Raw genomic sequence first — 12,755 nt, forward strand, 5'->3', positions numbered from 1 at the left:
CTCAAGGGCACAACGGAAGGCAATGGCTTCTAGGATTTGATACCAGCAACCCAGCTCACTTCCAGACAGATGTTTTCTCTCTAACCGCTAGGCTACCTGCGGCCCCATACTTACAAAAAAGTTACAGCTTAATTAATCATTGATCACGGGAAAGGAACCTGTTGCTTTTTCCAGTCTTGACCATAAAGAGAGAGAGAAAGAGAGCAAGAGAGAGAGACTCATTCACTTGCTTGTGGAGGATCAAAACCATGTCTCAGGTTCTCCGCCTAGTGGTCAGAGATGGTGTAGCAAACGCTCCGTGGGCCTCTGTCCTTTGTGCTGGACTTAAGGACATCTCTATTGCTCGCCCAAACGGTGCGATACCATCATGTATTCAACAACTTTTTTATACATTAATATAAGGCTACACTTAGAAATAACCGAACGTTGGGGAAATAATAGTCTATAGCCTACTTGGAAACAGCGATTAGCTAATCCATTCAGAATTTCGGAATAGGATGATGTCCAATGCTGTAGGTTGGTGGACTCAATTATTTTCTCTGTTCCATTAACATCGTCATTGGAAAACTGATAGAGAATAGTGCCGGCCTCGGGGCTATCACTGAGTTGGAAAGCTCCAGCTCCCTTGTTTGCCTAGGGTTGTTGTTTCACTCTATAAATCAACAGGTCAATAGGGAAAACCGACTGGCCTAGTTACACCGAGGTTAGATTCACATAGGGACATACTGATCATATGCCTGCCATGCACACTTTACGGCAGTAAAGTCTATTAATTCAGTCCAATGTGCACTGTTGAAAAGGGGCAAATCTGTGCTTAAAGTGCGTGCGGTGAGGTCACGACCCGATGTTTCACAGAGGACCACTGCTGTTCTTATAGGACAAGCCAGCCACTGCAACAGTTGTTTAATGATTATAACAGCCAACAGCTGACTGACTGTCTGCTCACAAAACAAACAACCAGGGTGCACGACTTTTGGAGGCCGGGATCGATCAGCTGTGTTGCGCACGACGCGCCGGTTCCAAAGTGGGCCATCCCATCATGTGAACTTGCCTTGGGTTTGTTTACCAAGCAAAGTACAGTAGGAAACCATATACTAGAGTTACGTACCTACTGGCTCTGGAGTTGCAACCATAGTTTTTTTGTGTATTTTCACCGTTTCACTTGACAGAGGAGCACCAGTTTCTACTGCTCTCCGGTTTGTGGGTCTCCTGCAGATTGAGACAGAATGAAGTTGGCAGTTGTTCTGCTGGCACTCGCGCTGGCCTCGGCGTTCGCTGCAGAGGGTAAGTTAAAAATAATAATAATAATGTCATGTCCATTACTCATTACCTTACCTGTGTGCTGCCAAATGTATGTGTAATTCAGCTATTGGTAACCTACTACTTTTCATTTCTATGTTGTCTTATAGCTCCTCTGTCATGTTTGGGTGTGCGTAATTAGAGGTTAGTTCCTTAGTGCGATTGCCCAGTAACCATACGATCCTTGGTTCAAGCCCAGCTTCATCTATTCAAAAAACATTTGTGGTCACAATACGTTTTACTTTTCTTTTTTTCTTTTTTTAAACGTTTTTTTTATAGGGGGTAGATCAGCTTTAATATTGCAGATAGACTTCCATTAATTTAATTGTCTGCATCACTTTCAATCCCCCATATGTTTTTTTTTCTTGCAAATATATATATATATACACATACATATATACACATACATACATACACACACATACATACATACATATATACACATACATATACATTTCCTTTAAAAATATATATTTCCCTTTATTATTTTCCAACTCCACCACCCCTTCCCTAATTGGAGTAAACTAGTGAACAACAATGCTTAGGCCTCTACTTCCAGCTTATACATACTATATACATTTTATGGACACAGTCCACAATAATTCTATTTTGTTTGTTTTTACTCCTGAACTTCCTCTACCCTCAACCTCTCCGATCATTTTCATGATGTCCATCCGGTTTGCTTCTATATGCCATATCTTTCTAACTGTGCTCTTTCACAAAAGCTCTCAACCTATAACCTATATACTTATTATGGACACAGTATGCTTACATTATTAGTTTTCTTGTTGTTATTAGTTGTTGTTAGTTGTTATTAGTCCCATCCTTCAACTCCATTCAACACCACCCATCTATCTCTTAACACCATCCATATTGGATTTCTATTTGCCACTGTACTGTGATGTTTTGCAAAAGTTCTGAACCTTTCTATTCTCATTGTTTCTACCGATTGTAAATTGAAAATAAACATTTTTGCTAAAAGCATGAATATATTATTGATCGATTGACTATGACTTTTCAGATCACCCAGTAGTGCTATCTGCAGGGTTAGCTCCAGGTAAATATTGCAATCCTTTAGCCTTTCCTGGACCTGTGTCCAAAAACAAGCTACAAATGGACAGTACCAAAACAAATGATCTAATGATTCTGTCTCTTCGCAGCTAAATCTGCAGAGCTGTATCCCCCATATAAATAACATTATATTGGTAGCAAGAATTTTATATAATAATTTAAATTGAAAAATTCTAAGTTTTGAATCAAGCATCATTTTGCGTATCAGTTCATAAACACTATGCCATGGGATCGGTACGTCAAAAATCTCTTCAACAACTATTTTGCAATCTACAGTGAGGGAAAAAAGTATTTGATCCCCTGCTGATTTTGTACGTTTGCCAACTGACAAAGAAATGATCAGTCTATAATTTTAATGGTAGGTTTATTTGAACAGTGAGAGACAGAATAACAACAAAAAAATCCAGAAAAACGCATGTCAAAAATGTTATAAATTGATTAGCATTTTAATGAGGGAAATAAGTATTTGACCCCCTCTCAATCAGAAAGATTTCTGGCTCCCAGGTGTCTTTTATACAGGTAACGAGCTGAGATTAGGAGCACTCTCTTAAAGGGAGTGCTCCTAATCTCAGCTTCTTACCTGTATAAAAGACACCTGTCCACAGAAGCAATCAATCAATCAGATTACAAACTCTCCACCATGGCCAAGACCAAAGAGCTCTCCAAGGATGTCAGGGACAAGATTTTAGACCTACACAAGGCTGGAATGGGCTACAAGACCATCGCCAAGCAGCTTGGTGAGAAGGTGACAACAGTTGGTGCGATTATTCGCAAATGGAAGAAACACAAAATAACTATCTCCCTCGGCCTGGGGCTCCATGCAAGATCTCACCTCGAGGAGTTGCAATGATCATGAGAACGGTGAGGAATCAGCCCAGAACTACATGGGAGGATCTTGTCAATGATCTCAAGGCAGCTAGGACCATAGTCACCAAGAAAAAAATTGGTAACACACTACGCTGTGAAGGACTGAAATCCTGCAGCGCCCGCAAGGTCCCCCTGCTCAAGAAAGCACATATACAGGCTCGTCTGAAGTTTGCCAATGAACATCTGAATGATTCAGAGGAGAACTGGGTGAAAGTGTTGTGGTCAGATGACACCAAAATGGAGCTCTTTGGCATCAACTCAACTCGCCGTGTTTGGAGGAGGAGGAATGCTGCCTATGACCCCAAGAACACCATTCCCACCGTCAAACATGGTGGTGGAAACATTATGCTTTGGGGGTGTTTTTCTGCTAAGGGGACAGGACAACTTCACTGCATCAAAGGGACGATGGACGAGGCCATGTACCGTCAAATCTTGGGTGAGAACCTCCTTCCCTCAGCCAGGGCATTGAAAATGGGTCGTGGATGGGTATTCCAGCATGACAATGACCCAAAACACATGGCCAAGGCAACAAAGGAGTGTCTCTAATCCATAGAAAATCTGTGGAGGGAACTGAAGGTTCGAGTTGCCAAACGTCAGGCTCGAAACCTAATGACTTGGAGAAGATCTGCAAAGAGGAGTGGGACAAAATCCCTCCTGAGATGTGTGCAAACCTGGTGGCCAACTACAAGAAACGTCTGACCTCTGTGATTGCCAATAAGGGTAATGTTTTGCAGAGGGGACAAATACTTATTTCCCTCATTAAAATGCAAATCAATTTATAACATTTTTGACATGCGTTTTTCTGGATTTTTTTGTTGTTATTCTGTCTCTCACTGTTCAAATAAACCTACCATTAAAATTATAGACTGATCATTTATTTTACAGTGGGCAAACGTACAAAATCAGCAGGGGATCAAATACTTTTTTCCCTCACTGTATATGGGACGGCTGTCAATCCTTTGGTCCTTAAATGAACCTGCAATACATTGTTATTTATCACATTTTTCTTTAACCAATTATGTTCTTTAATGCAGGGCCGACAGACAAGTTCCTTACATTACAAACAAGTTCCTTACACCCCCTTCCACTTCCCTCTTCTATTTTTGCGGTAATGCTGCAATTATTTGGTTGTAATTTTGGTTAGAGCAGACATTTCCATATGTTTTTGTTAGCTGCATATGCAACATAACTCCACCAGTCCTACCGATGAAATCATTTATGAAGATTATACCTTTTTTAAACAATTTGTCCCCCAAAAATGTTTTTTTTTAAATCAATTAGTATATTTGAATTTAACCACAATATTTTTTGCATTATTTGTTCTGTCAAAAGGATTAAATTGAAATTGCAACCAACTTTCTATGGCTTGTTTTAGAAATAGTGATATTTGGGATATGATTTCCTTTTCAAATAACTGGAAGTGTGAGATTGTAATCTGAATAAAGGGAAAAAGGCCATTTTTGAACATTGGGTGAGACAATCTTACTAATTTGCTAGAGAACCAGTTCGGATTTAAGTATACGTTTTGTATGACTGAAGCTTTTAGTGATAGGTCTAATGCTTTAATATTTAATAATTTCTGTCCTCCGAATTCATATTTATTATATAAATAGGCCCGTTTAATTTTGTCTGGCTTGCCGTTCCAAATAAAATGGAATATTTTTTTCTCATATAATTTAAAAAAATGTTCGCTAGTCGTAGGCAAGACCATAAGCAAATAGGTAAACTGGGATAATACTAAAGAGTTAATCAAGGTGATTTTTTCCACAAATTGACAGGTATTTACCTTTCCATGGTAGCAATATCTTATCTATTTTTGCTAAATTTCAATTAGAATTTATTGGACTGAGATCATTTATTTCATTTAGGATATGTATTCCGAGTATATCCACATCACCATCAGACCATTTTATTGGTAAAATACATGGTAATGTACATTTGTTTTTTAGTGATCCATTATGTAATATAGTACATTTATCATAATTTGGTTGTAATCCAGAGAGGTTAGAAAATGTATCTAGATTCTCTATGAGGCTGTGGAAGGATTCAAGTTGTGGATTTAAAAGAAAACATGAATCATCAGCGTACAATGACACTTTTGTTTTTAAGCCCTGGATTTCTAATCCTTTGATATTATTGTCGGATCTGATTTTAATAGCTAACATCTCGATGGCCATAATAAATAAATATGCCGATAGTGGACAACCTTGTTTCACTCCTCTTGACAGTTTAAAACTTTCTGAGAAATAGCCATTATTTACTATTTTACACCTAGGGTTACTATACATGATTTTGACCCATTTTATAAGAGATTCTCCAAAATTGAAATGCTCCAGGCATTTATATATAAACCCCAGTCGTACTTTATCAAATGCCTTTTCGAAGTCTGGTTTCCCAGATTTTTCATAGTGTTCTATTGTTTCCAGTACTTGCCTTATATTATCTCCAATGTACAGTGGGGAAAAAAGTATTTAGTCAGCCACCAAGTGTGCAAGTTCTCCCACTTAAAAAGATGAGAGAGGCCTGTAATTTTCATCATAGGTACATGTCAACTATGACAGACAAATTGAGCTTTTTTTTTCTCCAGAAAATCACATTGTAGGATTTTTTATGAATTTATTTGCAAATTATGGTGGAAAATAAGTATTTGGTCACCTACAAACAAGCAAGATTTCTGGCTCTCACAGACCTGTAACTTCTTATTTAAGAGGCTCCTCTGTCCTCCACTCGTTACCTGTATTAATGGCACCTGTTTGAACTTGTTATCAGTATAAAAGACACCTGTCCACAACCTCAAACAGTCACACTCCAAACTCCACTATGGTCAAGACCAAAGAGCTGTCAAAGGACACCAGAAACAAAATTGTAGACCTGCACCAGGCTGGGAAGACTGAATCTGCAATAGGTAAGCAGCTTGGTTTGAAGAAATCAACTGTGGGAGCAATTATTAGGAAATGGAAGACATACAAGACCACTGATAATCTCCCTCGATCTGGGGCTCCACGCAAGATCTCACCCCGTGGGGTCAAAATGATCACAAGAACGGTGAGCAAAAATCCCAGAACCACACGGGGGGACCTAGTGAATGACCTGCAGAGAGCTGGGACCAAAGTAACAAAGCCTACCATCAGTAACACACTACGCCGCCAGGGACTCAAATCCTGCAGTGCCAGACGTGTCCCCCTGCTTAAGCCAGTACATGTCCAGGCCCGTCTGAAGTTTGCTAGAGTGCATTTGGATGATCCAGAAGAGGATTGGGAGAATGTCATATGGTCAGATGAAACCAAAATAGAACTTTTTGGTAAAAACTCAACTCGTCGTGTTTGGAGGACAAAGAATGCTGAGTTGCATCCAAAGAACACCATACCTACTGTGAAGCATGGGGGTGGAAACATCATGCCTTGGGGCTGTTTTGCTGCAAAGGGACCAGGACGACTGATCCGTGTAAAGGAAAGAATGAATGGGGCCATGTATCGTGAGATTTTGAGTGAAAACCTCCTTCCATCAGCAAGGGCATTGAAGATGAAACGTGGCTGGGTCTTTCAGCATGACAATGATCGCAAACACACCGCCCGGGCAACGAAGGAGTGGCTTCGTAAGAAGCATTTCAAGGTCCTGGAGTGGCCTAGCCAGTCTCCAGATCTCAACCCCATAGAAAATATTTGGAGGGAGTTGAAAGTCCGTGTTGCCCAGCGACAGCCCCAAAACATCACTGCTCTAGAGGAGATCTGCATGGAGGAATGGGCCAAAATACCAGCAACAGTGTGTGAAAACCTTGTGAAGACTTACAGAAAACGTTTGACCTGTGTCATTGCCAACAAAGGGTATATAACAAAGTATTGAGAAACTTTTGTTATTGACCAAATACTTATTTTCCACCTTTGTTTCTTCCTTCAAAATAATTTGGTGAATCATGGGTGACTCCATCATTTGTAACCAGTTTCAGTAAATTATTTTTGGTAACATTCCTATGCTGAAGATACAAAAATAATTTGGTGCATTTTTCCCCATATTCCATCCAGTTTGCTTTATTTTTATAATATATTACACTTGATCTTTCTTGAATAAGTTTCTCCATTTCTTTTTGTTTTTCCTCTCATTTATTCTGAGCCACTATGTTACAGTTTTTATTGCTATCTATCTGTTCTGTTAGACCTTCTATTTCCTTTGTTAGTATGGACTCTTTTGACCTAAATTGCTTTTGTTTTCGAGATGAGTACTGAATTGCATGGCCTCTAAAGGCACATTTGAAGGTGTCCCATACAATAAGGGGATTTGCTGTACATATGTTATGTCGGAAAAAAATCAGTTATGAATTCCTCTGTCCTAGTTAAAAACAAGTTAATATCCAATAGGCTTTGATTACATTTCCAATATCCTCGCCCTCGTGGAAATTCAGTAAGAGTAAAGTATATGCCAATTATATGATGGTCCGACCGCATTCTGTCCCCTATCAACACTTTTTAAACTTTTGGTGCCAACGAGAATGACATAAGATAGAAGTCAAGATGACTAGCTTGATTGAGTCTCCGCCATGTATATCTCACTAGATCAGGATATTTAAGCCTCCATATATCTACTAGTTCTAATGTATCCATGACATTCATGATTTCCTGAAGAGCATGAGGGTGATTGTTTGTAGTGTGATTTCCTTTACGGTCCATTGAGCTATTTAAAACGGTATTATAATCTCCCACCATAATAATAGAGTCTTGAATTGCTTGCAGGGTTGATCATTTATTATATATATTGTCAAAGAAGTGTGGATTATCATTATTTGGTCCGTAAAGGTTAATGAGCCATATCTGTTTATGGTCCAATAACATATTTAAAATAATCCATCTACCTTGTGTATTCCCTTTTGAGTTTCTTTGCCCATGGGAGAAGTATATTTCGCCCCCCCCCCATTCCTTTTTCCACACAACTTCATCTAGAATTGTTGAATGAATTTCCTGTAAACAATATATATTATATTCCTTCTCTTTGAGCCATGTAATTATGTTTCTTATTTTGTTATTATCTGCTAAGCCATTACAATTATAACTGGCTATACTTATTTCACCATATACCATAATGAGATACAAGTTTCAAAACTTTTCAAAACTATTTATTTTACTAAGTAACCCTCCAATTGTTCTCCACTAATTCCCCCGCTAAAGCCCCTCCCCGTCCCAAGTTAGGCCGTCATCCCAGTGATCGACATACCACCCCCATCCCTCCGGATCCCTAGGGCCCGAGAGGCCAGGACCCATCCATCGAAAACAGTACACAGTGCCACCCACAAAACAGAAGCAGGTCAACTGCCAATTTTTTTTTACAATGCTCTCACCTCAATATATATATATATATATATATATATAGCTATTTAAAAATATATATCTATTCAAATATCTTGCATATCTTATTTTCCAGCATTATCAATTAATATGCGTAATAATGTCGGCAGTTCATGTGTAGGATTTTAACCTATAACCCGGATTGCCATTGTATTACATTACATTTTTGACAAGCAATTATTATTTTAGCAAACAATTATTGTGGTTCATCCTATATTCTCCCTAACATCCTTACCCCCCTTGCAACAGATGTGGGATAAACACACACGCACATACTCTAACACACTCAACCCCTTTCCTCCACAATCAATCATAAAATCAGATGCTCAACGGTTGTTACATCCCAGAGCCCAACTAAAGAAAGGACCTGTTTACGAATGCATATACGAATACATATACAGTTACAACTGTTTGAGAAAGCATGCAATCAATTGGTAGAGCATGGCGCTTGTAACGCCAGGGTAGTGGGTTCGATCCCCGGGACCACCCATACGTAAAAATGTATGCGCACATGACTGTAAGTCGCTTTGGATAAAAGCGTCTGCTAAATGGCATATTATTATATTATATTATATTGAGCAAAAATTGACAACAATGTGAGATTTGATTAATCTATTTAATCTATGTCAAGTCCTAGGTGATGGAGATCAGATCCACCCTCTTCACCTTAGACACAAACACTCTGGTCCCCCGTTGTAACCATTTTTACCAAACATCTCCGTGCAGTCAGACCTTTGATTATTTCGTGCCACCTGGGCCACAATGATAAGCACCCTCTCTGATTGTCCGAGTGTGACCCCCTCCCCAAAGTTAAAGACCTTATACCTGAGTAACTACAGTTGAATACCTTTTATATAAACAAACACCTGTAGCTAATGTGTATGATGACCACTACTTTGGGCATTCATATAAGCTCCACTGTCAATGCCCCTTCAATCACTAGCCTACACTGCCGTATCAGAATGTTGCTCTAAGGTAACCACTGTTTTTGGGTCTTCCCTCCTGTGCAGAGTCGTGTGTGGGTCGTTGTAACAGCTTCAACCCCATGGCCAAGTGCCAGTGTGACTCCATGTGTCGCTACTACAGCAGCTGCTGCGTGGACTTCGACAACGCCTGCCCCAGGAAGAGTAAGAAAGATGCTCTGCTTCGCATTATATTATGACTCCCTTGAAATGATGGTCTTATGTATGTCATATTTATAGGGGATGTGTCTGAAATGGCACCCTATTTATTTTATAGAGCACTACTTTTGACTTCGGGCCCGCAGTCAAAAGTAGTGAACAATAAAGGGCATAGGGTGCCATTTTGGACACAACCAGGGTTAGTTTAATGAAGGATAAAGTTTTAAAAAATGCCACATAGAATCAAACCACTGTCCATATAAAGTATCTAATAGAAATCTGTGGCATTCTCTCCTCAGTTGCCCGCGGTGACACCTTTGATGCCCCAGAGGACGATGTGGTGAACACCCCCATTACAGCAATTAACACCAATCCTGGGACCATGGTCGACCCAGAGACCACAAACATTCCCACGGTCATGAACACAACCGCTGTCCCCACCACCACCCTGGCCCCGACCACCACCATCCACACCCCCACCCTCCCCACTGACCCAGAGGCAGTGCCCTGCAGCGGGAAGCGCTTCGACGCCTTCCTCCAGCTCAAGAACGGATCCATCTACGCCTTCAGAGGTGAGGGGGAATGTGTAAGGGCAAATACCAGAAACGTTATTGATGCCACTTACTAGTGACCAGGGGATAATACCAACGTGCACAATCCAGTTAAAAATATGAGTCCAAGAATACGTTTAGTCAATTTATTTTCCTTCTTTTCAATAATCCAAAATCAAACAAAAAGAGCATGTTGAAAAATGTCTGTGCTCCTAGGGAGGTATGGTTATGAAATGAATAGAACACAAAACCTTCAAAATGGCTCCTACATTGTGGCTGCAAGTAGAAAAACAATTACATTGTCATAAAAAATGTTAAGGGTGTCACGGTTTCGGCCGAGGCGGCTCCTCCTCCTTGTTCGGGCAGGTTTCGCCGGTCGTCGTCTCCGGAGTTCTAGCTGCCACCGCTCGATGTTTCTTGTTTGTTTGGTTTTGTCTGTTAGTCACACCTGTTTTGTGTTAGGTCTCATTTAGCACCCTATTTAGTTTCCTTGTTGTTAGGTTTGTGTTGTGTGTAATTGTTCGTGTCGTGGTTGCGCTACCCGTGTCGGTACGCTATTTTTCCTGAGCTTCCTCCTTGTTGTGTGAGGAGAGATTTACGCACCTGTGTGTGCGCTTGTAGTTACGCCTGTGTGCGTCTTTTTGCCTCCGGCTGTTTTGGATTAATTTTCGTGCTCAGTAAAGTCTTGTTGGACTTACCCTCTGCTGCCTGCGCCTGATTCTACACCACACCCATACACAGCACCGTGACAAAGGGAGCCTAAATAAATCATTCTTTCATATTTCATACAGCATATCATATTTTTTAAATACAATATTTCATATTTCTCAAGTCCATAATTCTTTGTGTGTGTGTATTAGTCCTTTGTTGGGACCAAACAGGAGGCCTCATCAGTGTACGTGTCTTTGTAAAGTGTCAGTATACACTACCGGTTAAAAGTTTTAGAACCCCTACTCATTCAAGGGTTTTTCTCTATTTTTACTATTTTCTACATTGTAGAATAATAGTGAAGACATCAAAAATATGAAATAACACATATGGAATCATGTAGTAACCAAAAAAGTGTTAAACAAATAAATATATATTTTATATTTGAGATTCTTCAAATAGCCACCCTGTGCCTTGATGACAGCTTTGCACACTCTTGGCATTCTCTCAACCAGCTACACCTGGAATGCTTTTCCAACAGTCTTGAAGGAGTTCCCACATATGCTGAGCACTTGTTGGCTGCTTTTCCTTCACTCTGCCGTCCGAATCATCCCAAACCATCTCAATTTGGTTAAGGTCGGGGGATTGTGGAGGACAGGTCATCTGATGCAGCACTCCATCACTCTCCTTCTTGGTCAAATAGCCCTTACACAGCCTGGAGGTGTGTTGGGTCATTGTCCTGTTGAAAAACATATGATAGTCCCACTAAGCCCAAACCAGATGGGATGGCGTATCACTGCAGAATGCTGTGGTAGCCATGCTGGTAAAGTGAGCCTTGAATTCTAAATAAATCACAGACAGTGTCACCAGCAAAGCACCCCCACACCATAACACCTCCTCCTCCATGCTTTACGTTGGGAAATACACATGCGGAGATCATCCGTTCACCCACATCGCGTCTCACAAAGTCATGGTGGTTGGAACCAAAAATTTCAAATTTGGACTCCAGACCAAAGGACACATTTCCACTGGTCTAATGTCCATTGTTCGTGTTTCTTGGCCCAAGCAAGCCTCTTCTTCTTATTGGTGTCCTTTAGTAGTGGTTTCTTTGCAGCAATTCGACCATGAAGGCCTGATTCACAAAGTCCCCTCTGAACAGTTGATGTTGAGATGTGTCTGTTACTTGAACTCTGTGAAGCATTTATTTGGGCTGTAATTTCTGAGGCTGGTAACTCTAATGAACTTATCCTCTGCAGCAGAGGTAACTCTGGGTATTCTATTCCTGTGGTGGTCCTCATGAAAGCCAGTTTCATCATAGCGCTTGATGGTTTTTATGACTGCACTTGAAGAAACTTTCAAAGTTCTTGAAATGTTCCGTATTGACTGACCTTCATGTCTAAAAGTAATGATGGACTGTTGTTTCTCTTTGCTTATTTGAGCTGTTCTTGCCATAATATGGACTTGGTAGTTTACCAAATAGGGCTTTCTTCTGGTATACCCCCCTTACCTTGTCACAACACAACTGATTGGCTCAAATGCATTAAAAAGGAAAGAAATTCCACAAATTAACATTTACGAAGGCACACCTGTTAATTGAAATGCATTCCAGGTGACTACCTCATGAAGCTGGTTGAGAGAATGCCAAGAGTGTGCAAAGCTGTCATTTTGGTGTGAGGACCTCTAGTTCATTGGGGTCATCATTACATTACATTTACATTTACATTTTTTGTCATTTAGCAGACGCTCTTATCCAGAGCGACTTACAAATTGGTGCATTCACCTTATGATAGCCAGTTGGACAACCACTTTACAATATTATTATTTTTTTTGGGGGGGTGGGGTAAGAGGGGGTAGAAGGATTA

General features: G+C 40.2%; 1 protein-coding gene across 1 annotated transcript in view; it reads left to right on the top strand.

Annotated features, from left to right (window-relative positions):
* The first annotated feature begins 1,075 nt into the window (after nucleotides 1-1,075).
* vtnb (vitronectin b) overlaps nucleotides 1,076-12,755 on the top strand; it is a 72,312-nt gene continuing 60,632 nt past the window's right edge. Inside the window, exons 1-3 of the mRNA XM_084178440.1 lie at nucleotides 1,076-1,284; nucleotides 9,584-9,700; nucleotides 9,994-10,266. Of these exons, the coding sequence (XP_084034566.1) occupies nucleotides 1,227-1,284; nucleotides 9,584-9,700; nucleotides 9,994-10,266 (448 nt within the window). The 5' untranslated portion in view covers nucleotides 1,076-1,226. The remainder of the gene's footprint in view (nucleotides 1,285-9,583; nucleotides 9,701-9,993; nucleotides 10,267-12,755) is intronic.

Source organism: Coregonus lavaretus (assembly GCF_964263955.1).
Source record: "Coregonus lavaretus genome assembly, chromosome: 15".
Classification (NCBI taxonomy): Eukaryota; Metazoa; Chordata; class Actinopteri; order Salmoniformes; family Salmonidae; genus Coregonus; species Coregonus lavaretus.